This window comes from Centroberyx gerrardi, unplaced genomic scaffold (assembly GCF_048128805.1).
Source record: "Centroberyx gerrardi isolate f3 unplaced genomic scaffold, fCenGer3.hap1.cur.20231027 Scaffold_71, whole genome shotgun sequence".
Classification (NCBI taxonomy): domain Eukaryota; kingdom Metazoa; phylum Chordata; class Actinopteri; order Beryciformes; family Berycidae; genus Centroberyx; species Centroberyx gerrardi.
This window is the reverse complement of record NW_027605206.1, coordinates 97,955-124,319: the sequence shown is the minus strand read 5'-3', so window position 1 is coordinate 124,319 and position 26,365 is coordinate 97,955. Positions and strand designations below refer to the sequence as shown.

The window sequence follows — 26,365 nt, the reverse complement described above, 5'->3', positions numbered from 1 at the left end:
CTTGTTTATTAATAGCAACTTTACATTTGACTACATATGTGACAACAATAATATCCCCAGATCTCACTTTTTCAGATACTTACAGGTTCAGAGCTTTGCCAAAAGACAATTCCCATTTTACCCTTTTTTTTTCTCCCCCACCCGACTCAGTACATTACTTAATTAATCTTTCTGTGAAGGGCCTATTTTCAAAGATATATATACTGTGATCCAGCACATTAAGTCCCTTACCTGGACCGAGGGTTAGCAAGGGTTAACAAAGTGGCTTGGGAAGAGGACATCGGGGTATGTTACGCCCCTGGTCTAAGGGAAACCAGGACACAACACGTTCGGTGCCCCCCCCTCTTCCCACTCCCAAGAATGGTCAGCCGCACCACAACCAAAGTTCACAATGTAGCAGTTTTTATTTTTAAGGATTCAGAGCTGAGCCATGCCCAAAATAACAAACAAAACAATTATAATTCAAAACCCTAAACTTCCCTAACAAAAGAAATAAAGTTGAAACAAAAGGCAAGGCTTTAACCTAACTCCTAACCAAAAAACAGGAGAAAAATGATTACAAAAAGACAGGGCTTCTCACTCCTACTAACTGCTACTTCAGTGTAGAATATTCACAGTGCATAGTAAAACAGATCTACAGGTTTTACAAAGTATCTAAACACATCCTACCACAGATTTCTACATCTAACCCACTAAGTTAGGCCTGCTCACAATACTACCAGCTACAGAAACACACAGCTCAAAGGTTCAGCAGGGCAGCCTCCATTGTTGGAAATGGGAGTGAGCAAAGGGGAGGAAGGTTGGTATAAGCTGGTTTAAATCCTCCGCGTTAGCCAATCAGCCAGCAGCAATCCCGTCCCCTAAACCAATCCAGGAGAACACCAACACCTGAATCTCATCACACACACACTGGCATGCACACACTGAGGAGGAGAGAAGAGAGCTGTTAACCCACACAACAACACAAATGACCAGAGTCATAACAGGGTAGAACTATCAGAACATCCCTCTGCATAAGACATGGACTAATACAGTTCACCGACTGCACTTTTCAAATGCTAGATTAGCTAGAATTTACTCTACAGTGAATCCCCAATGTCCAAGATGCCACCAAACCCCTGCCACTCTGGGACATATGTTTTGGTCATGTCAGACACTGAATAATTTCTGGAGCCCCATTTTCGAATCACTTTCACGTGTATGTGGTAGAATGCTTGACCCTAACCCTATCATTGCCATCTTTGGTGTGTCAGAGGAAAATTTATCTACTCATCAAGAAAATGCAATTGCGTTTGCATCCCTCCTGACCCGCCGTCTCGTAGAGTAGGAGAGATTACTTGTAACTCTGTACCTGTTCATTAAAATGAAAAAATCGAAACAAAGTTTATAAAAAAAAAGAAGAGTGTGTGTGTGTGAGATCCTGTACAGAGTGAACTATCATTTCAGCAGCTGTCTTTGGTCAGCAGTGTGTTTCTCTCTCCCTCCTCTATCTGACAAGAGACACCGAGGAACCAGACACAAACCAGAACCTAAACCCAAACCCAGGATAGAGTGGTTCAGTGAATGTGGAGTAGAAGGTGTGGATGTGGATCAGTGTGTCAGAGGAGATTTTGTAGAAGGACAGAGAGCCAGCAGGCCAGTCCAGATACACTGCTACTCTGTTAGAGTCAGAGGAGAGGGAGGTTTGTATGTCTGTTCTTCTGTTATTGTGCCGGGCAGAGTAACTATAATGAGAGCAGAACAGACTCCAGGACTTTTCATTCCTTCCAAGCCTGCAGTCAACACCCTCTCCTCTCCTACTGATTCCTCTGTAAGTCACTCCTATATAAACACTTCCTTTCCTCTCGACCTCCCAGTAACAGCGACCAGTCAGACCATTTCTACACAGCAGCTGAGGCCAGCAGTCAAATCTCTCTGGGTGATCAGGATATGGCTGCTCCTCTTCCACTGCTGTCACCTCTCTGTTGTCTTCAGACAGGAAGAGGTTTCTGTGTGCTGTGTTTGGGTCCAGAGTGAGTTCACAGGCATCTGATGAGAGAACAAGACACAATACAGCAGCAGATTTTTATCTAATACACCTGCTGTGTTTATTATTTGTTGATTTATTAACAGGCTGGTTGTTAATTATTTTAGTTAGTTTCATTTTTGTGTATATTATTACTTATTGATTTAAATTACAAGAAAAGGCAACCAACTCCTGATGAGGCTTACATAAGGTTTAACAATTAGGAAAATATGATGAAAAGAGACTAATAATAACACGAATGGGTTAAAAATAAATAAATCAATAACAATGATAATACATATACACACACACATACATACACATAAATAAAAAGATAAATAATTCACAACTTATTTAGCAGTTTAATTAAAACACATGATGTCAGCCATCAACTTCATTAGGATCTGAATGAATGGACGTCACATACTGCTGTGTGAATGGACTTTCTATCTAAATAGTTGAAGTGGGCTGCAGGGGCTTCGCAGGCCAGTCTCTACACCGGGTCCTGGGAATCTTGGGGATTTGTGGGCTGCAAAGAAGAAGAGCCATCAGGAACATCTTGGAAGCCGCTGAAAAGGCTTCCCGTTGGCTCTGGTCGAAGAGGGGTGACGCGCGGCGTAATGCGCTACCTGGACACAAGTCGGGGCGTGATCACCCCCAGCTGGGTCACCCGGGTGAGGGTGTCTGATGTTAAGACCCGAAACACCTGATGACCCTGGGTTCATCACTGACGATGTGTCCAGGTTGCACCACAAGGTGTATTAAAGAACTAACTTAGTATGGCGATGCCAGTGACCTCCAGGAAAAGGCTGGATGACAACCGTGAATAGTGTGGTGACAACTGGAGAGACAGTGGACAGCTCGGAGAGGCGGCAACCGGGGCAAGGAGGGTTAGCACCCCAAGCTGCAGCTCTCGAGAGGGAGCACCCACAAATATGCTACGAAGAGCCTTTCAGTGAAATACCCCCAGGGGTGCCTGAGAGGGGGGGAGGATGAGCACCCTAAATGGACGGATATACTGGTAACGACCCAAGCTAATGAGCAAATGACTACGAGTGCAGTCTGCAGATGCGGCAAGGTCTGCAAAAACCCAAGAGGTCTAAAGATCCACCAGACCAAGATGGGCTGCTTGAGGAAGGAGCAAGTGGTGCAACGCACAGTGCCAGTTCCTGATACAGCACCTGGTGAGACGGAGGAGGAGCTAGGCCCGGAGACACCCCACAGTGCCCAGAACCTCCAAGCACCACGAGCTACACCCCAAAGCAGACCATCAGAACATCGCCGGGTTTTGTGGCCTGCTGCCAACAAAGAGTCAGAGTGGCGCCAGTTCAACGAAGATGTGGATGCAGCCCTTAAAGCAACAGCCAAGAGTGATGTGGACCGGAGGCTCCAGACAATGAGCACCTTCATAATCAGCATCGCTTCGGAGAGGTTCAGCGTCAAGGAACAACGGGCCACCAAGACTACTGCAGGACCAAATCCAAATCCAAACCGTCGGGAGGTCAAGATCGGCCAACTTAGACAAGAGCTGAGGACACTCAAGAGCCAGTACAGAAAGGCAAGTGAGGAAGAGAAGGCAGCCCTGGCAGAACTTCGAGGCGCGGTAAGGGAAAGGCTAATCACCCTTCGGCGCGCAGAGTGGCACAGAAAGAGGGGCAAGGAGAAGACCCGCAAGCGCAGTTCCTTTATTGCAAATCCATTTGGATTTACGAAGAAGCTGCTGGGGCAGAAACGCAGTGGTCACCTGTCATGCCCTGAGGAGGAGATCAACTGCCTCATCAGCAACACCTACAGTGACAGCATGAGGGAGCAAGACCTTGGCCACTGCGCAGCCCTTATATCCCCACCCGAACCCAGCACCCTGTTCAACATCAATGAACCCACACTGAAAGAGGTCAAGGAGGTCATCAAGTTGGCCAGAACATCCTCAGCCCCAGGCCCGAGTGGAGTGCCGTACAAGGTCTTCAAACAGTGCCCCAGGCTTCTAGAGCACCTTTGGAAGATCTACAGAGTGATCTGGAGGAGGGGAAAGGTGCCTCATCAGTGGAGATATGCAGAAGGCATGTGGATTCCTAAGGAGGAGAACGCAAGCAACATTGAGCAATTCAGGACGATCTCACTCCTCAGTGTGGAATGTAAGACCTTCTTCAAGATTGTTGCCAATCGCCTAATGGGGTTTCTCCTTAAGAACTCCTACATAGACACCTCAGTGCAGAAGGGAGGAGTTCCAGGTGTTCCAGGATGCATAGAACACACAGGTGTGGTAACGCAACTGATCAGAGAGGCGTGAGAAAGCAGGGGAGACTTGGCAGTGCTGTGGCTGGACCTTGCTAATGCCTACAGATCGATCTCGCACAAGCTGGTAGAATCGGCCCTGACCAGATATCACGTTCCAGAGAAGATCCAAAACCTCATCCTTGACTATTACAACAACTTTAGTCTGAGGGTGTCCTCTGGGACTTCGACATCAGTGTGGCATCGGCTAGAAAAGGGTATCATCACTGGCTGCACAATTTCTGTGTCCCTGTTTGCGCTGGCCATGAATATGCTTGTGAAGTCTGCAGAAGTGGAGTGCAGAGGTCCCCGGTCCAAATCTGGCACCCGACAACCCCCGATCAGAGCGTTCATGGATGACCTAACGGTAACGACAACATCAGTGCCCGGATGCAGTTGGCTCCTTCAAGGACTTGACAGCTCATTACATGGGCAAGAATGAGCTTCAAGCCTGCAAAATCCAGGTTTCTGGTCCTCAGGAAAGGAAGAGTAACTGAGCAGTTCCGCTTCTCTTTAGGAGACACCCAAATTCCATCTGTGACAGAAAAGCCAGGCAAGAGCCTAGGTAAGATCTTCACCAGCAATCTGAAGGACACGGCACAGATGGAAGGAAGGAAGGAAGTGGCGCGCGCAGGAGGCAGTTGAGCGGGCTGAGGCAAGGTTGCGGCACAGCATCCTGATGGGCACTGTGGCAACTGGTCGGGCCGGGCGCAGGAGCAATTCAAGACCTTGCTATGGTAAAGCCTGAGGAAAGGAGAGGCGAAAGCTAATCCAGGAGGAGGTACGCGCAGAGGTGGAGGAAGTTTGCTACAGCAGAATGGTGGGCATGTGCAAGCAGGGGGCCTGGACCAGGTGGGAGCATACAACGGGCCGAAAGATCACCTGGGCAGAACTCTGGAGGGCGGAACCACACCGATTCAAGTTCTTGGTCCAGTCAGTGTATGATGTCCTCCCAAGCCCTTCCAACCTGTTCAGCTGGGGCCTGGCGGACTCACCTGCTTGCCAACTCTGCCAGAAAAGGGGATCCTTGGAGCACATCCTCAGCTGCTGTCCAAAGGCCTTGGGAGAGGGGCGGTATCGTTGGCGCCATGACCAAGTTAGGCGGGCAGTAGCAGACACCATCTGCACTGGCATCAGCTACAGCAACACCCAACAAAGTGCACCATCGCCTTTGTTCGAGCAGGGGAGAAGCCTCAGCCCCAGCCAAAGGCCGAGGGTGGTCTGCTCGCTACAGCAAGAGATTGGCAGTTCCTGGTCGACCTAGGGAGACAACTGAGGGTCCCGGACACCATCTTAGTCCTGATGTCCATGGCAACTATGCAAGTGGTTTTGCTAGAGCTAACTGTCCCCTGGGAAGATCGGATGGAGGAGGCGCAAGAAAGGAAGAGAGCCAAGTATGCAGATCTGGTAGCTGGGTGTCGGAGGAATGGGTGGAAGGCCTGCTGTGAGCCAATTGAAGTGGTCTGCAGGGGCTTCGCAGGCCAGTCTCTACACCGGGTCCTGGGACTCTTGGGGACTTGTGGGCTGCAAAGAAGAAGAGCCATCAGGAACATCTTGGAAGCCGCTGAAAAGGCTTCCCGTTGGCTCTGGTCGAAGAGGGGTGACGCGTGGCGTAATGCGCTACCTGGACACAAGTCGGGGCTTGATAACCCCCAGCTGGGTCACCCAGGTGAGGGTGTCTGATGTTAAGACCCGAAACACCTGATGACCCCGGGTTCATCACTGACGATGTTTTCCAGGTTGCACCACAAGGTGTATTAAAGAACTAGTTGAATGTGTGTTGCTTTGTTTTCATGAATCAAACTAAATACACACTTACATTTCCTCAGACCTGGTTTCAACCTCTGCTCTCCACCATGGTCCACACTGGGGGAATAAACAAAGTCAGACCAGCAGATTCTCTTTGATGATGGAAACATGGACATTTAATAACCTTCAATATGAATGAGTTTCCATACAGCATCAGTCATAACTGCTGTTAGACATTAACCAATACTCCTCAGCTTCTCAGTGTGACAGAGAAAATGTGTGTGACTCTCAGCCTTCTAGCAGACGTTGCCTCTCCAGACCTGAGAGAGTCCAGTCTCCAGTGTGGATCCTCCAGTCCAGCAGAGAGCAGCTTCACTCCTGAGGCTCCTGGATGATTGTAGCTCAGGTCCAGCTCTCTCAGATGGGAGGGGTTGGAGCTCAGAGCTGAGGCCAGAGAAGCACAGCCTTCCTCTGTGAGCAGACAGCCTGACAGCCTGCACACACACACACACACACACACACACACACACACACACACACACACACACACACACACACAAATCCTCCACAGGTTAGGAATCTATTCACTGATGTTACTCTGCAGGATTTAAATGGTCATGTGTTGACCAGGTTGAGGAATCCTGACCTGAGAGTCTCCAGTCTACAGTGTGGACTCTCCAGTCCAGCAGAGAGCAGCTTCAGTCCTGAATCCTGCAGGTTGTTGTTACTCAGGTCCAGCTCTCTCAGACTAGAGGACTGGGAGCTGAGAACTGAGGCCAGAGCTTCACAGCTTCTCTCTGACAGCTGACAGACACTCAGCCTGAAGAATAAGTGATGAAGACAAACAACAACTTTAAAATGTTTGCTTGAGCTTTATTCAATATGACATAATTAGGATTGGGAAATTGGGAAACATTTTATCAATGTTGAGTCTTTAATAATTTCTTCCTAAGTATCTGATTCCTTAAATGATTCCCTTATTCCTTTCTTAAATATTTTACCATTGTAGACCTTTGTCACACCCAAAACACGGTGGCCATTTTAGGACATCCTCAGCCGCCTTTGTCATTCGTAGCTGTACTTTGTCAGACTTAGATGGAGTTCGTCTACAACAGAGGGCAGTCCTGGCTTTACAATTAAGCGCTTCCAATCCTTCATCACGTAGATGAATCTTGCACATGTGCAATGCGCTACAACCAGACTGAAAGAAACCAGTTGCAGGAAAATACATTTTGAATCAACTGTGCAGCGATTCTGATAAATCTGATTCAGATTTGCATAGTCCAGCTCTAGTATCGCTGCCTTATCTTGATAATGTATGATTTTGTGTGAAAAGGATCACGCCAAACAAGTTAATGATTCAAGTTATGTGAAGATTGTCTGTTTGGTAATGAAAAACTGCTCTAATATTTGCTCTAAATATAATTTTTATGTTTGTTGCAATCGTGCTTTTATTTTAAAAGCGCAACCACTAAACCAGAAGTCTTCAATTTGCTCGCTTATTAAAATAACAAGAAAACGCTAGCCAGGTGTAGGCTCTATGAACAGTGATCTTGTCAACTATCTGCCCATATTATAAATGTATATTATATGTTTATAGGGAAATTACTTAGCATCATTCCACAGTTGCTTACTTTACCAATTTAGCCAGGAATAATCTAAACTAGCAAAAGATAACGTCAGATAATATGACGGAGCAGCATCTACCCCCAGTTAAATCAACAATAAGACATTTTTTTTCTCAAAAGAAATCATAACACATTAAATCAAGATAAGGCAGCGATACTTGTTGCAGAGTGCTGGACTATCCAAATAATCAGATTTATCAGAATCGCCGCACAATTAATCCAAAATGCTTTATGCATTTACCTGCAACTGCTTTTTCAGTACAGTTGTAGCGCACTGCGCATGTGTGAGATTCATCCGTGTGATGAGGGACTCTGAAGCGCTTGATTGTAACGCCAGGACTGCCCTCCGTTGTAGACAAACTCCATTTAAGTCTGACAAAGTACAGCTACGAATGACAAAGGCGGCTGAGGATGTCCTAAAATGGCCACCGTACAAAACATACTGTCAGTCCATTGATTGAAATATCGCTACCAATCCCAAATTATAAAGAATACAAAAATAATAAATGGTTTATATCACAATAAACTGAAGTCTTACACACATCACACAACTGAACACTCACTCTCTCTCATTCTTTCATTTGGTCAGTTTGGCAGTTCTTGGATCAGTTTGCTGCAGAATCTTATAAATCCTTTTTGGTATTTTAGGTCTCAACAGGAGAGACAGCAAGGAGGGAAATCATGAAATATCCTGATAGAAAGCAGAAAACAGTTCATAGGGGACAGAAAGTAGAGTGAAAGGTTGTTACCACAATCATAAGAGCAGAGAAAATCCTCCACAGGTTAGGAATCTATTCACTGATGTTACTCTGTAAGTAAAGCAGGATTTAAATGGTCATGTGTTGACCAGGTTGAGGAATCCTGACCTGAGAGTCTCCAGTCTACAGTGTGGACTCTCCAGTCCAGCAGAGAGCAGCTTCAGTCCTGAATCCTGCAGGTCGTTGTTACTCAGGTCCAGCTCTCTCAGACTAGAGGACTGGGAGCTGAGAACTGAGGCCAGAGCTTCACAGCTTCTCTCTGACAGCTGACAGACACTCAGCCTGAAGAAGAAATAGTGATGAAGACAAACAACAACTTTAAAATGTTTATATTTTCTCCTCTGTAAAAACATCACTTTAATATACTGCATGTCATCAATGGAGATACAGAGATATGAAAATGTTTTTCACATTATATATAACACATACTAGTGATGTAACCTATTCAGACTTTTTGGTCATTTCTTGACTCATCAAATGTGTTGTGTCTGCACTTAATGGATTTAATTTTATTACCTCCACTTTCTGTGTCAGACTTACCAACTCGCCATGTTGTAGTCGAGTGACAGGTTCTCTACGCTAATGATAATGTAATAATAATACTTTGATAATAAATCACAGTGATAACACTGGGCGAACTTTCCAGGTAAACTTTTTTTTTTTTTTTAGTTTAAAACCATCTTGATCTATATCTTTATCTAGTAAATCAAGAACATACCTGGAAATTATTACTATAATACAAAATGTTGTGCACTAGCCTATAATAATTTAATGACCGGTAATATCAGGTATTAACTATCAGAGCAGGGTTAGGGTTAGGGTTAACGCGTTGAATTGGTCAGTCTGAAATGAAAATGGGGATAATAAAGTTACTACCGTAGAATGTAGCAGGCAAATAGGATTTCTGGTCACAAAACCCTTAATGATGAACATAGATTGTTTCTTGAGGAATACCAAGTATCAAAATGAAAATACAGAATATATTTAAGGAGGAATTAGTAATAAATGAAAATTCAATTGATGCATTTTCACAAAATCTTCAGTACACCCAAAAATAAATAAATAAATGAATATGCCAAGTTTATTTAGCTCTTTATCACAAGCATGTACCATCCTACATCATGTACATACTTCATCATATACTACATCATATACATGTCAGATACCATCCTACATCAAACTCACTCACGGGCAACTTAGAGTCTCCAGTTCACCCGACCTGCATGTGTTTGAACTGTGGGAGGAAACCCACACAAACAGGAAGAACATGCAAACTCCACACAGAAAGGACCGGGGTTGAGATTTAAACCCAAGACCTTCTTTCTGTGGGGTGACAGTGTGGTTCAGTGGTGACAAATGTTAGGCTTTTATTTTGAAAGCAGTGTTATTCTGTCTATCTCTGGCTGTTGGCTAATTGTTATGGAAATGTAATGAATCACCAGCTGGGTAAGACTTCATGGTTTCAGGATAGTTGACATTGCCAACAGTTACAAATGTTATGCTAAGTTACAGTGAATCCATAATTCTACAACAATTGACTTATGTTGTTGAGTTATCAGTTAAATCTGTAACTGTGTCGGCTATCTGTGGTAATGACTTGGTCAACAGAGTTGCTATATCTAAATTCATAGTAGTTATTTGTCTTTGCTGACACTGTCTGCTACAAATAAAATGAAAGAACAATTTCTCTTCTAATGTTTTAGTTTGATTAGATTCACTGTTAATGCTTGTAGATTATGAAAGTCAAACACAATTAACTCTTCTTGGAGTCTCTTGAAACTGACAACATTACAGTTTCTGGCTTTATAAATGCTGAAATTTGAATCAATAAATTCATATTCTCATATTTGTCCTGTCTGTCTATCTGTACTGTACCTGTATCTGTACAGATGATTGCATGTTGTGTTTTTATATGTATTTTGTAACTATAGTTTCTGGCTAATAGCATCTGGCCACAGGGACAACAGATGAAAATTAGCCAGTTGGCTGACACTGCCACATTTACCCTCAGGTCGATTAATGTGCACTGCCCCTGATTAAGAATAAATAAATACAATATGCCAACATATTTTTAGAAAAGCTCCTCCCCTGTTACATTGCCATAACATATAGACTATCAGCTGACAACTCTATAAATTACATCGTAGCGATGGATCCTTTGTTGGGCAGGTTCACAGCTCTGTATATGAAGCTGGATCAGAATAAACTTGATTCTGAAAAAATCCAAGATTTCCATTACAACAGTATTGAAAATAATTGAAAATACCTTCAACTCATACAACATGCTGCTGCAAAAATATTAACTAAAACTAGAAAACTCAATCACATTCCACCCATTCTGACCTCCCTTCACTGGCTCCCAGTTCAAGACAGATCTGACTTCAAAGTGTTTCTGCTAAAGTGGAAATTGCTATACGGGCTCATGCCGTCATGTTTATCCGACCTCATCATCCCTCATGTTCCCCTCGTTCCCTCCGATCGCAGGACGCTGGTTACCTTACTGTCCTGAGAATCAAGAAGAGATCGGCAGGCAGCAGAGAGTTTTTCTACCGAACTCCTTATCTCTGGAATCAACTTCCTCGTGTGATTAGGGAAGCTAATTCTTTGGAAGTATTCAAACCCAAACTCAAAACCTCTCTGTTCTTACTGCCATTCAGCCAACCCCAGCCAGTCCAGTTCAGGACTGACACAGTATTATTCTCTTACTTTAGTTCAGACAGCATTAATACAGGAACCGGACACTGTGTAGCGCTGCCTGTTGGTCTGTCTGCATCATCACACTCTCTGTCTGTCTGGTGTTGGCCCTTCCATTGTTTTCTTAATAATGTTTTCTTGGAGTTTCTCCTTTTCTTCACTGAGGCTCTAAAGTTGGTGCTGCTGCTCAGCTCAGCTACGTAGGTTAGGTCAACCTGTTCTGTTTTTCCAACATGCTGTTTTGTGTCCTGTGCTTTGTTTTGTTTCCTTGTGTTTTATTTTGTTGCATATTGCATTGCATCATTTTGTTTTGTGATTGATTGTTGATTAGTTAGATCCATGGAGGCTCGTTCTGTGTAAAGTCTTTTGAGACATGCTGTGTGATGAAACGGCTGTAGAAATAAATAAGACTTGACTTGAAAAACCTATGTAAAAAACTTTCAGTGCTTAAAATTGCACATTCAGGAATCCTGACCTGATAGTCTCCAGTCTACAGTGTGGACTCCCCAGTCCAGCAGAGAGCAGCTTCAGTCCTGAATCCTGCAGGTCGTTGTTACTCAGGTCCAGCTCTCTCAGACTAGAGGACTGGGAGCTGAGAACTGAGGCCAGAGCTTCACAGCTTCTCTCTGACAGCTGACAGTCACTCAGCCTAAAGGAGAATTAGTGATGAAGTCAAACAACAACTTTAAAATGTTTTCCATTTTGTACTCACATCATATTTTAATAAAGTTAATATATCCAGTCATCTTTTCACCTACAGAGCTTTATCGGAGGCTTTGACCACTGGCAGCAGCCTCAGAAGAGCCTCCTCTGAAGCAGAGTATTTCTTCAGGTCAAACACATCCAGCTTCTCTTCTGATGACAGTAAGATGAAGACCAGAGCCGACCACTGAGCAGGGGAGAGTCTGTCTGTGGAGAGACTTCCTGATCTCAGGTACTGTTGGATCTCCTCCACTAGAGAACGGTCATTCATCTCATTCAGACAGTGGAACAGATTGATGCTTATCTCTGGAGAGGGATTCTCCCTGATCTTCTTCTTGATGTACTCGACTGTTTCCTGATTGCTCTGTGAGCTACTTCCTGTCTGTGTCAGCAGGTCTTCTAGGAGATCCTGATTGGTCTCCAGTGAAAGACCCAGGAGGAAGCGGAGGAACAAGTCCAGGTGTCCATTTGGACTCTGTAAGGCCTTGTCAACAGCAATCCTGTGGACCTTTGTTGCAGATGTTTTGCTGAAAAACATCTGCAGATTTTTGAAAGTCAGTCGTGGCATAGGCATTACATTCTTGTTGCTGTTGATGAGTGACAGGACCACATGAACAGCAGCCAGAAACTCCTGAATGCTCAGATGGACAAAGCTGAACATCTTGTTCTTGTCTTTGTCCTTTGGCCGGTCCTGCTCTTTAAAGATCTGTGTGAACACTCCTGAGTACCGTGAGGCTTCAGTGAAGTTAATGCCACTCTCTTTTAGGTCCTTCTCATAGAAGATCAGGTTACCTTTCTCCAGCTGGTGAAAAGCCAGTTTAGCAAGTGACTGAATGTACTGAATGCTGTTTTCTGTGCCATACTTCTCTTTGGTCTGATCGATATGAAACACCAGGAACTTTGTGTACATCTCAGTCAGGGTCTTGGGCAGGTCTTCTCTCTCACTGGTTTTCAACAGATCCTCCAGAACTGTAGCAGTGACCCAGCAGAAGACTGGGATGTGGCACATGATGTGGAGGCTTCGTGAAGTCTTGATGTGGGAGATGATTCTTCTGGCCTGCTCCTCATCTCTGAATCTCTTCCTGAAGTACTCCTCCTTCTGTGGGTCAGTGAAGCCTCTCACCTCTGTCACCATGTCAACAAAGTCTCCAGGGATCTGATTGGCTGCTGCAGGTCGTGTGGTTATCCAGAGGCGAGCAGAGGGAAGCAGTTTCCCCTTGATGAGGTTTGTCAGCAGTACTTCTACTCTGGTTGACTCTGTCACATCAATAGAGCGCTTTTCATTGGCAGTGAAGTCTAGTTGAAGGCGGCTCTCATCCAGTCCGTCCAACACAAACAGGAGTTTGAATTTACTCTTGTTGTAGTTTTTGTTTCCTGACTTCTGTAGTTTTGTGAAGATTTCATTAAGAGCCTCCTCCTTGATGTCTTTGGTTTCCCAGATACATTCGTGAATTAGTTCTGCAAAACGAAACCTTTCTCCTTTCAGTGAATTCAGCTGGCGGAAGGTGAAGGGGAATATGAGATGAACATCTTGATTGGTTCTTCCTTCAGTCCAGTCCAGGATGAACTTGTGCACAAGGAACGTTTTGCCGATTCCTGCAATCCCATTGGTCAGTACTGTTCTTATGGATCTGTGTTTTCCAGAAGGTTTGAAGATGTCACTGGGTTTGATTGATTTCTCTGTGTCCGCTGGCTTTCTTGATGCCATCTCAATCTGCCTGACCTCATGCTGGCTGTTGATGTGTATGTCACCTCCGTCTGTGATGTTGAGCTCTGTGTAGATATCATCCAGATGTTTCTGATCCTTCTTCTCTAACCATCCTTCTTCTGCACACATAAAACTGTCCTGGAGGTTAGGTTGGAGCTTTTGTTGGTACCATATGATGAGTCGTTGAGAGTCTGTTGTTATCACCAGCAAATCTGTGTAGAACAAAGTAACATTCTTAAAACAAAGCTAAAACAGAAAGTTTTAGACTGTGTGTCCGTCGGAAACCTCTTTCATACCTAGCAGCACTAAACAGATTCTTATGAGACCAATGAAAACCCATTTGAAGCACAGTACCTATTTTGCTAAAAGTGCTCTGAGAATAACAAAAATGTTCTCACTGTCAACGTCAATACAATGTTTCCTTTGAAATAACAAACAAGCACAGATCCTGTACAGACCCATGGTGCGTGCAACTAACGTTACTTAAATACCACAAGGTAATAATGTTACCTACCCTTAAAGTTTGTAGGGCAGCAGAAGACGAATTATCAAGTTACTGTTACTAACACAGGCGAGTTTGGAGCAGATTGTGGAATGTTAAGTTTCACTTTAGTTTTAACACCAGGAGACTCTGTCAGATTGAATTGAATGCTGCTGATGCTCTGTGCTTCTCTTCTTCTCTATATGACAAATATGACCTGATGTGACATCAGGTGCATTAGAGATTGATTTAGATCAATTTTCTATACATTGACCGACTTTTGATTTTACGTATTTATGGGAAACACTGCATCTCTTAGCCAAAGACGCCCTCTAGAGGCCATCTCATGAAGCATCAGATGACTGACTGACTGACTGATCTGAATATGCCTTTGAAAACAAAGGCAACGTTGTGAAGAGAGACTTCTTGTTGATATGCAGCCTTAGTGGAACAGGCAGGTTGTGATAACAGATAGAGCAAACTGTGGATAATATTCTAGTATTCAGATTCAGATATTTCATTACAGGTGTAGCACCTAATTAATGGTGGGTTGCTTTCACTCACACCACCACTTCACAATCACACATCTACACATTTACACGTGGGAGCTGCGCAGTACAACCACAGTCTTCTACTGAGCAGCTCCACTGGGGGTTCAGTGCCTTGCCTTGCTCAAGGGCATCTTGACAATAGTTGTTGAAGCTCTGTGTGACTCTGGTAGAGTCTTGGGTCGTGTCTCTTCCTCCATGATAAAACCCCCAAATCAGTGATTCTGTTATTTGTTGCTCTGGTAGAGGAGACTGGAGAATTGTGTTTTTTTCTCTCTCCATTCACTGCCATTATATGGAGGAACAGTCTGAAAATCACTTCTAGCACATAAACGCCAACAAAGCAGATTCTGTTCTGACAACATAAAAAAAACTAGTCATGCTGCTGAATTGCTTTCTTTATGTTATTACACATTTCAGTTTGAACAAATGTAACACCAAAATTCTTCAGACCGGATTTCGGTGTTACACTTGTTCAAATTGAAAGGTTTAATAACATAAAGAAAGGGATTCACTTAAAAAAAATCAGCACAATGAGTAGTTTTTTATATATTGTCAGAATCTGCTTTGCTGGCATTCGTGTATGTGCTAGAAGCGTGATTTTGAGACCTGTTTCACCATAATGGCAGTGAATGGCGAGAGAAAAAAACACAATTCTCCAATCGTCTCTACTAGAGCAACAGATAACAGAGAATTGCAGATTTTAGGGTTTTATCATGGAGGAAGATACACAACCCAAGATACTACCAAAGTTCAACATCACTTTAAAGGAAGAGCAGAGCATTACTGATTCCATTTCTCAAGCAAGATTTTCCAGCCAGGTCTGGGATTTGAACAACCAACTCTCAAGTCACAAGCCCAATTCTGCATTTTTTACTGAAATAAATCGGTGCTTCCAGGAGCTGTGACATCAAGTAAAAGAAAATAATTGATAGATAATTAATTAAATCCTTCATCAATTTAACAGCCACACTAAATGGGCAGTGACAAGACCAACATGGCAGCCAGGACGAGCCAGAGAATAGCTTTACCTTCAGTCTGACTGCTGTCAATGGGAAGGTGAGGAAGAGGAGCAGACTGTGGTTGAATGGAGGAAGATCCTCTGTTCTCTGAAGTCTCCCCGACATCACTGACATCCCCTGAGAGAGAGAGAGAGAGAGAGAGAGAGAGAGAGAGAGAGAGAGAGAGAGAGAGAGAGAGAGAGAGAGAGGTTAAGGGATTTAATTTAACACCAGCCAACCAGCCAACAGCTACTATGCATCCACCAACTCTTTACATAAATACTGAAGGACTGAAGGGACTGAACATCATGTTTAGTTTTTATACCCATACATGTGTTCCTGTTTATTTAAACCTGAACCATTGACCTGCTGTCTGAGTCTCTGTCTCGTCCTTGACTGAGGTCTGCTGGTCCTGGTCCTGGTCCTGGTCCGGGCTTGACTGCCATCTGAGGCCTTGTGGGTCTGATGGAGCTCAAAACCTTTTCTCTGCCTCTACAGCACTCGATAAATGGGACCAGAGTCACAGAATCACAGTCAGGATGAATCGGAGTCAAGTCTGCCTCACAAAAGAAAAGGCAATAACTACTTTTGATGTGTTTTAAATGTCAAATTATACCCATACATGCTCTTAAAATGATCAATTACATCATTAACAGATCATAAACCCCAACTTTTGGCTTCACAACAGCTCTTCAGAAACCTGTGGGTGACGTCACACTCACTATCTCCATCTTTTTTGCAGTCTATGGGCTTGACCCAAGGAATCCAGCAATAAAGGAATTTTGTTTATATGATTTACAGTGACCGACTTATGTCCATTTAAAATTTGAAATGTTGCTATAGCGCCCCCTAATGATACCACATTTTGCATATTGGCTCAGAGTTGATACCAGCACAAGTGTTCCGAATTTGGTTGAGAGAGCACAATGCATTCATAAGTTATGACAATTTTTGTAAAATAGGCCCCGCCCACAACATTTGACCAAACTTTGGAAGCCAGTTATATCAAAACGGTATGGAATATCAAAAAACTGTATAATCATTTTTGTGCAGGACAGTTCAGAGATGCTGTGTGCCAAATTTTGTGAAGATGGTCAAAATTAGGGTTAGGGTTAGTAGCGGAAAGTAGTAGCGAAAAAACAACTTTGGACAAAATTCAAAATGGCGGAAAATCTTGTTCTGATGGAAATGGGCTTTTGTTTTCTATGACGTATGGTTGAGAAGTTACAGGCCAAAATGTAAAGTTGCTTGTTATAGCACCATCATGAGGCCAACCGACGTGGTTTTTGTTGCCTGAGTAGCGGCTGAGATTTTGGACCTATCTGCCTAGTTTGGTTGCTGAAGCTCTTACGGATCCTGAGAGCCAGATACTTTTAGGGCAGAAGAAGAAGAAGACTGGTAGCAGCACTGACTCAGCTAAAGTCTGTAATTTCTAATCACTACAGTTTCCCTTCCCTGCCGCCTTCATGAGAAATACTCAAAACATATTCTCAAAATGTCAGCAATGCCTCTTTTTCCTCAGAAGGTTTGTGTAGCATCAACACAAACCGCCTCCACAAGACTGTGAGGATCTGCAATAAAATAATTTACACAGACCAGGAACACTAACCAGCATCACCAAGGAAGGAGTCACATATACCTTCGGACATTACACACACACACACACACACACACACACACACTGCACAACCAAAACAGTCTCCTCCCCTCAGGATGCAGGTACAGTGAACTAACACTAAGGACTAAACCAGCCGTGTCTAGCTTTGTGCCGCCCAACAACCAGCTAATAACTCTGAGGCTAGTGTGGCTGCTTAGCGTCTTTAAGACTGTTTTTATGATTATTTTTCTGACTTTGGTTTTATGACTGACTGTTGATTGTGTTTATTGTTGCTGTCTTGATATATGCCTGTGTGTATGTTTGATGCCTCCATACTTGAAGTTCCTACCAGAAAAAATAGAGTTATCTGAATCTGAATCTGAAATGATACAGCTCACACTATAACTTGTTGGTATAAAGTGTTTCGGTCACAGTATTTGGATTGTCTAATGTTGACACTCAACTTCCTATCAAGTTACTATAATGTTTCATTAAAAAGTCAATTGAGTTTCAAGTGAAACTCATAACTCTGTGAAGTCTCTATAGAGGCTTGGGTTAATCTTAGGGTTGGGGTTAATGTTAGAGATAGGGTTAGGGTTACATAGTCTGTAGAGATGGACCAAATAGACAAGTGACACTTTGTTGAACATCTACTTTTTGTCACTTGATCGTTAGTTTAGTGTCAACATTTGACTATCCAAATAAAGTGTTACCAGTATTTAATTACAAATTTATGAGACATTGTGTCATTTCTGTTTTTCACTTGATAGTTACTTTAATGTCAGTGTTGGACTATCCAAATAATGTGTTATCAGTGCTTAATTATAAATGCATGAGACATTTGTGTCTTTTCTTTTAGTATTTTTATCTCCCCATGACTTACCTTCGTGTCCTGAGCTGCTGTTTGACAAACTCTGCTCTAGATCATTCCTGTTGATCTTCATCAAAACCTTCTTGGTCACCTCCAGAGAGTGTTGGTTGTAGGTCTGCACCATCTGATCCACTGTGTCCAGCCTGTCTGCATTCTCCAGTCGGCTCTTTTTGATGGCTGGGAAACCTTCCAGGATGTCATCCTGCTGCAGGAACCACTGGAACTTCTTCAGCTCTTCATCTCCCAAATCCTCCAGTGTTTCCAAGAGCTTTTCTTTATCTGCCGCCATCGTTGCTCCCTGGTAAAGTTCGACAATATTTTCCACTCAAAGGACAATTGTGCAATTTTTCCACTGGGATGATTAAAAATTAATCTCATCTCGTCAATACCAGTATTATAGATATGCAAGTCTTGTAAAAGTACTTTGTCAGCCAGATCACAAAAGGTAATTGATAATGTAATTGATAATATTTGCTCTATTGTCTGATCATATATAACCCTTTGGTACAAACACACAGTACTTGTATATGTATGAATTTCTTCAACAAAGTTAGAGCAGGGTGATTCCCTTTTCCTCTTTAACATTCCTTTTATTTCTGTGAACTGGTTAATATTTTTATCTTTTATTTCCTGGCTGTAACTCTTTCCAGCACCATGATGCCAGTAACTGGAATGAGCCACCTGATCTGAACATCACATGTTCTTGTTGCTCTGTACACTGGCTGTAAGTAAGTATATTCTGTTTATTTGACCTTTCGCACATTGTCTTGCGGTACAAAATCTGTTCAAAATACATTAATCTGGCATTTGTGGTTTAAAAGTATAGCAAAGTTCTCTTTTCTGTCAAAGTGGAATAGAAAATCAGTAAACACACATGCCTCATACATGCATTTAACATTATATTCATGTACAGGCAGACAAAACTATTTCTGCTCTTTCACTTTCACAGTGGAAACAAAACGCAGAGCAGCAATGTAAAATTATCGCTGCTAGCAGCAAAATGGTGGCTGGGAACAGCTGAGCCGTTTAGTCATGAGGGAAAAAAAGGAAAAAAGGAGGAGAAAATGAAATGTTGGTGATAACTATAAACCTTTAGAAGAACCTCACATAAACCAACCAGCATGCATAGTGTGCTGTATTCAAGGGCGGATATTTCATTTCACTGTTGGGGGGGACAATAAACAGAAAAATTTCTCAAGAGCAATTCCTGAAGGGGACACCAAAGGTGCCGCCAAAAGTATTGTTGTATTAAATGTATATAGAGGTCCATTATGAAACATTTCCATAAGCACTTCATTCCTTTCTTATGAAGATTTTATCAAATTGCCTTTGATATTACTGGGGTCTTTCTACTTGGCGTTTCGGTGCACTGAAAAATGATCGGATGTCTGTTTTTCTTTTCTCTGCCATTTTAACTGACCTGGCTGGCTGACAAATAGACACACACACACACACACACACACACACACACACACACACAGCATGCAGGTTATTTACAGTAGTAGGTGAGATGCAACACCCATTAACTGAACTAAAGCTAATATATGCCTAATTAGATTTAGTTTTCCCGAAAAAGCAGATCTCTAATGTTTTGCTGTCAATGTGTAAAAGTCCAGAACGCTATGAAGCCTGCCAGAAACATACTTATATTTTAACATAATGTTTGTTGTAATTATGACTTTTTTTATTAATTAAGTCTTCATTTATTTCCAAAATTACATAGTGGCAGCCATTTTACATGCAGTAAGAAAAAAATAATATACTTAGAACCTAATTACATAGGGTAAGTTAATCTTAAATAGTATATTATAGAAATATTACTGTTACCATCTACAAAAGATAAAGTATTTTGGTATGAAATCCCGCATTTTAATTTAACCAAGTATCCTGTATCATAAATACATGTCTGGCATTTGTAACAAACCAAACCGCTTGAAAATCGGTCGAAAATTCAGCGAGTTATGATGATTTTAATAGTGGACAGACCTCCTGCCTCCATACACACACATGCATTAGGAGACGCGGCTCCGTACCAACACGCTGACGCACGAGATTCAACCGCGAGGTAACGGAACAAAATGTAGTCTGATTACAACTGTGAATGTGTTTTATTCTGTTGAGTGGTAGAAGTAAAGAAAAATGTCTGACACATCCTTTGTTTTAAGTTAACCTCAGCTACTTACTGGAGGTCAGCCACCACTGACACACTTCCAGAGATCCTCCACACACACTCGTACTGAGGGCTGATGTGTGTGTGTGGGGGTTCGAGGAGGCAGGTAGGCAGTGGACCAAACCACTGTGAGGCATATGAGAGAGGGACTCAATCTTTCGAAACTTAAAAACGCATTGTTTTGCGTCTATAATTAGCACAAGTGCTTTCAATGCATATTATTATATTATTTAAAATTATATAGTTATGTTTACAATGATATATTGAGGGGGACAACTCTCTGTTAGTCCCAGGAAGGGGGGGTCCGGACCCCCCTGTCCCCCCCGTGATTTCCGCCCCTGGCTGTATTAGTGTCACATTATGGTTGCAGCACGCAGGACTCCATCTCACTAGCTGTGTTTTTTCACAGTGTGACTTCATGAGTGCAGGGTTTTAAAAAGTTGGGGCATTTTGAGGGTCCCTGCTGGTTTTCATGTCCCAAAAACATTTTTGCCACCATTACAGTGGAATCTGCTTGAGCAAAGGAGGCAGTGTAAAGGAGGGGTATCATTTGCTTTTTCAGCAATTTTATTTTTCAGTAAAAAGTTTTTTTCTGTAAAGATCTTTTACTTATAGCTTTAGCTATTCACTTTACAGTGTTTATTTCCCACCTACAAGAAAACAGGTCGTTTTACATTAGCAGCTTCTTATGCTAATGAGCTACTGCTCTGATTGGTGGGCCATTCTGGAAGGCCCGCCCTCCTCTTAGTGCTGATTGGTCAATTTCAGAAAGTCCAGTGTCTACATAGAAACTGGAGTAAAATCTGACTGTCTTGTAAAAGGGGGCGTGTTTTATAGTTGGTGACATGATTCCGTTTTTTTACTGTGATTACTTCACACCTCCAAGTACCAAAATCACCATAAATACTAAGAATTGCCACATGCTAGATAAGCTGGAGTTTTACCTGTCTTGCTAGGAAGTCTGATACAGGGACCCTTCACTACATCTGAACAGGAGCAGGGTGGAATACCAGAGTCACTTTTAGATGAGATTTGATTCCTCCTGAGGTTTCAAAGAAAATAAATTATGCTTCATCTCTACATGTGAAAACAGAGAGTGAGCATTTTTACTGCACTTTCACTTCTCTAATTTTACTATGGAATTCAGTGTAGAAAAGAACTGAATAAAAGTGAACACTCTGTACTTTAACATGTAGTAAGAAGGATTTTAATCCTTAGGAACAAATGAGACTTGGACTTTGTAAAGGGAGGCTATTGATAAACTCAGTGTATTAACAGTGGATCAAACTTCAGTCAATCTTATCCAAACTGTCAGGCCTTCTGACTTCCTCATATCTCACCAGTGAAATGAGGCGTGACAACAGTCTAACTTGTGACCTGGTGTTGATTTAATCTGGCAACACTAAAAGTAAAACATGGAAAACATTCTTAGAGAAGGTTCAGTTTGGCCCCAAATTCAAATGTTGGAAATCTGCAGTTAACTAATGAATATTCATATCTGTGAGCATCGAATACACATCTTGAAAGATTTCACAACATCATCATATACACAGTCATACAGTCGTACAAACACAACACAATTCTCCATACTTCATGTATCAAACATGTCTAATGTTTCCTGGTAGGATCCTTACCTGGTGAACTCACATCCTGATCAAGTCAAACAGACGTTCTAATGTCATCTGTAGAGGAAACACTGACAGATGATGCTTCCTGTTGCTTCATCAGTTCAAGCCATGTGACACTGTGTATGTGTGTGTGTGTGTTTGTGTGTGTTTGTGTGTGTGTGTGTGCAGGCTGTCCTTCTGTCTGCTCACAGAGGAAGGCTGTGCTTCTCTGGCCTCAGCTCTGAGCTCCAACCCCTCCCATCTGAGAGAGCTGGACCTGAGCTACAATCATCCAGGAGCCTCAGGAGTGAAGCTGCTCTCTGCTGGACTGGAGGATCCACACTGGAGACTGGACTCTCTCAGGTCTGGAGAGGCAACGTCTGCTAGAAGGCTGAGAGTCACACACATTTTCTCTGTCACACTGAGAAGATGAGGAGTATTGATTAATGTCTAGCAGCAGTTATGACTGATGCTGTATGGAAACTCATTCATATTGAAGGTTATTAAATGTCCATGTTTCCATCGTCAAAGAGAATCTGCTGGTCTGACTTTGTTTATTCCCCCAGTGTGGACCATGGTGGAGAGCAGAGGTTGAAACCAGGTCTGAGGAAATGTAAGTGTGTATTTAGTTTGATTCATGAAAACAAAGCAACACACATTCAACTATTTAGATAGAAAGTCCATTCACACAGCAGTATGTGACGTCCATTCATTCACATCCTACTATGAATAAAGATGATGACATAATGTGTTATAATGAAACTGTTCAATTTTGTGAGAAAGTTGTGAAATATGTATCTTTTTATTTATGTCTATATATGTTTGTGTATATGTATCACTATTATTATTATTATTATTATTATATTAGTATTATTGTTATTATTATGTATTTGTTTTAAAGCTATTTGTGTTATTTGTCTCTGTCATATTTTCCTAATTGTTATGTAAGTTAAACAAAAAGGTGATCTTTGCACAACCGTATGCACCAGGTGCGTCGGAGGAGCAAGACAAGTACAAATCAGCAGACTCCCGCACACTGACTTCACTTACAAGAATTTAATAAGTGGCACAATGTTTCGGTCAAGCGACCTTCGTCAGGTATACCTGACTATACCTTTACTGACTTGTACTAAACCTCATGTAAGCCCCATCAGAGGTTGGTTGCCTTTTCTTATAATTTAAATCAGTGAATAATTATTCACAAAAATGAAACTCTTCAATAATGAACAGTGAAGTTATTAATAAAATAACAATAAACTGTATTAGATGATAAACTGCTGCTGTATTGAGTCTTGTTCTCTCATCAGATGCCTGTGAACTCACTCTGGACCCAAACACAGCAAACAGAAACCTCTTCCTGTCTGAAGACAACAGAAAGGTGACAGAGGTGAGAGAGCAGCAGCCATATCCTGATCACCCAGAGAGATTTGACTGTCTTCAGCTGGGTGCCGATTTTGGCATTTGTGGCCAAGCTCAGAACTGCGAGTCATGTGACGTCATCTGGCTTTTTCTAATGTATCTCCCATAGAGATACATCAGAAAAGAAACGCCTGTAAAACTATGTCTGGGCATTGCACAAGTTCAAAAAAGACTCTTTGAATTATCAAATCTTAAATCATCGGGTCCATTTTTCTTTAGAAGCCACCAAAAGCCAAATCAAGCTGTATTATTTTGTGCTCTGTGAATGTGAATCATTTGTAGTCAGAGTACAAATCTACTCTGACAGAGTGATGGCATGCCATTTGTTACAGGCAACCTAGAGCACATTTAGACTGAATTAAGTCCAGCCCAAAAATGATACATGGGCCTGAATTATAGTTTAATTTTGATTGTTTTCGTTTCATTTTCTCTATTTTGCCTCTTGGTCAAATAATAATAAAAAAACAACAAAATGAAACTGTATTTCATGTGAAAATAAATAAAACAATATTTCCTGTGTAAACACAGCCTCAGGACAATGTACTGTTGTGTTTGATGATATGCTGCCCTCTGCTGGTCTTAACTGGTTATAGGTGAAAGCACAGTACATTTCTACTGGAAATGTAGCAGCTGGTAGCTGTTACAGTAAATGTAGTAGTAATAGTAGTAGTAGTAGCTTCAGTGTTAGCAGTGATATTACTCGAAGAAGTACTAGCAGTAGTGACAGCAAGAGTAATTGTAGTAATAGTAGTAACACCAAGATTTCTGCAGTTAGAGGAAACGTTTGTGGATATTGAGCCAAAAGGTGGCCATGGATATCAGGACTGATTGAGGGAGAACCAATAATCACTTCCAATTTATCAGTATTCAGCTGTAAAACAGAATAGAGGGACATCCAGCTTTGAATGTCATGTATGCAACTGTGTAAGATAACCAGCTGCTCTACATCGTTCAGGTTAAAGGACAGGTATAACTGGGTATCATCTGCACAAAAATGTAAACTGATATTATGCTTTATAATTATCTGCCACAACAGATATTGGGGCAGATAATAATCATATTCTTGTTCTTTTACAATTTTGTTTTACTTTTATGTTAAATGTGACCTATGGGAGCAGGTCAATTCCTTCTATGTGCAAACTGACTTGGACAATAAATCTGATTCTTACATTTTGGCAACACAGAGGCCGAAAACTTTGATAAAATATATTTAAAATATTGTATTTAATTAGTAAAACGTACATGTGATGAAACGTCCCCACCTTTATGCAGTATGTTTTCGTGCTAAGGCTGTTCTTTAATTCACTGTATATGATGTTGTATCTCATGTATTGGACACACATTAAAACCACTTCCTCTGATCTTGGTTTCTGGCCACAACTCTGATGTCAGACTGACGTTTCTATGAGTAAGTTATGAGGAAATGACAGCAGCCTCAGATCAAATGAACACAGACACCAGGACTGAAGTCTGTCAGTGTTTCCTCTACACATGAAGGCAGAAAGTCTGTTTGACTTGATCTGGATGTGAGTTCACCAGGTAAGGATCCTACCAGGAAACATTACACATGTTTGATAAGTGAAGTATGTGGAATTGTTTTGTGTGACTGTATGACTGTATAGTATATTTTTATATGATTTATATGAAGTCTTTCCAATTGTGTATTTGATGCTTGGAAATCTGAATAATTAGGGTTACGTGTGCTCTGATTTACAAATTTGTGACTTTGGGGCCAAAATGAACCTTTTCTAAGATGATGTTGACGATGACATGATGATGTCATGTTTGACATGTTTTCCATGTATTACTGTTAGTGCTGCCAGATTGGATCAACATCAGGCCACAAGTAGACTGTTGTCACACTTTATTTCCTTGGTAAAATGTGAGGAAATCTGAACTGGTCTGAAAACTAACTTTTAATTTTAACCACTGTTAGTACACCAAGAGCAAAACAGCACCATTTTCATCAGTTCGTCAGTTTCATTAATACTGAGTTACACTCCATTTAGCACAAAACCCTTTTGCAAAGTGTGTTATTTGTTTGAAGGCTTAAAATCTTTCTTTGTTACAACATGTTACAACAAGTGACGTTTCAGCAGGCTTTTTTCTTCACTGACTTCCATAGTAAATTTACAGTAGAGAAAGCAAACTAAAACTGCTCCCTCTGTGCTTTCACATGTAGTATCGCTCTCTTTATGTCATTAAACCTTTCAGTTTGAACAAGCGTAACACCAAAATCCTCCCGACTGGATTTCAATGTTACATTTGTTGGTTTAATAACATAAAGAAAGCGATTCACTTAAAAACAGTTCAGCAGGATTACTAGTTTTTTTTATATATATTGTTTGCGCTCGTTTATGTGCTAGAAGTGGAAGTGTGACTTTCATACCTGTTTTGCAGAAATAAAGGAAGTGAAAACAGGGAACCACTGTGTGTTCTGACTTCTCCTCTCCTCTCCTCATCCACTCTCATCCCTTTCTCACTTTTCCTTTCCTCTTCTCTGCTACCTCGCTTTTCCTTCTCTAACCCATCCCTCCTTCTCTTGCCCCCTCCCTCCTTTTACTCCCCCATTTCTCTCTGTCTCCAGGTGGGGAGTTGTATACAGGACTGACAGCAGATTTCCTGGGCAGAAACTCAGTGAAGTGCAGAGGAAGTGAAGACTCAGAGGAAGTCAGACATCTGAGACAACTGTGTGTTTTTAAGGAAGGGGAATATGTGATTAGACATTAGAACAAATATTACCAATTACATTACCAAGTCCTCAGTGTGATTTTGTGTTTCTTTTTCTTTTCTTTTTTTTTGGACTAGATTTCACACTGAAAGTGAGCGGTGCTGACTGCGGCTCCCCAGAGCTTCCAGTATTGGTGGCTGACCATCCATGAACGCCTTTAGAGGTATGTGAGCTAAAAATGAACAAGTTTTACCAATGTGAAATATTTATTTTAGCCCCATTTACACCATTCCAGTAGAAATGTGCTGTGTGCTTTCTCCTATAACCAGTTGAGACCAGCAGAGGGCAGCATCTCATCAAACACAACAGTACATTGTCCTGCCTGCTGCAGGTCATGAGAGGCTGTATTCACATAGGAAATTATATTTTATGATTTTGGTTTTCATAATTTTCAAATGAAACACAGTTTCATGTTGTTTTTC

General features: G+C 41.9%; 1 protein-coding gene and 1 long non-coding RNA gene across 2 annotated transcripts; one reads left to right on the top strand and one right to left on the bottom strand.

Moving 5' to 3' along the window:
• Nucleotides 1–21,861, bottom strand: LOC139917670 (NACHT, LRR and PYD domains-containing protein 3-like). The gene is made up of 9 exons (XM_078282316.1): nucleotides 21,821–21,861; nucleotides 18,029–18,314; nucleotides 15,579–15,686; nucleotides 11,867–13,730; nucleotides 11,584–11,757; nucleotides 8,523–8,696; nucleotides 6,349–6,522; nucleotides 6,099–6,145; nucleotides 1–2,028 (listed from the first exon to the last, which is right to left on the bottom strand). The coding sequence occupies exons 2-9, from the start codon at nucleotides 18,303–18,305 to the stop codon at nucleotides 1,487–1,489; spliced, it is 3,360 nt and encodes a 1,119-aa protein (XP_078138442.1). The 5' UTR covers nucleotides 18,306–18,314; nucleotides 21,821–21,861; the 3' UTR covers nucleotides 1–1,486.
• Nucleotides 21,862–21,985: 124 nt separating this feature from the next.
• Nucleotides 21,986–23,218, top strand: LOC139933318 (uncharacterized). Its single transcript, XR_011785590.2, has 3 exons — nucleotides 21,986–22,156; nucleotides 22,360–22,406; nucleotides 23,101–23,218. It is a non-coding gene; the product is annotated as an uncharacterized LOC139933318 (long non-coding RNA).
• The last annotated feature ends 3,147 nt before the right edge of the window (nucleotides 23,219–26,365 follow it).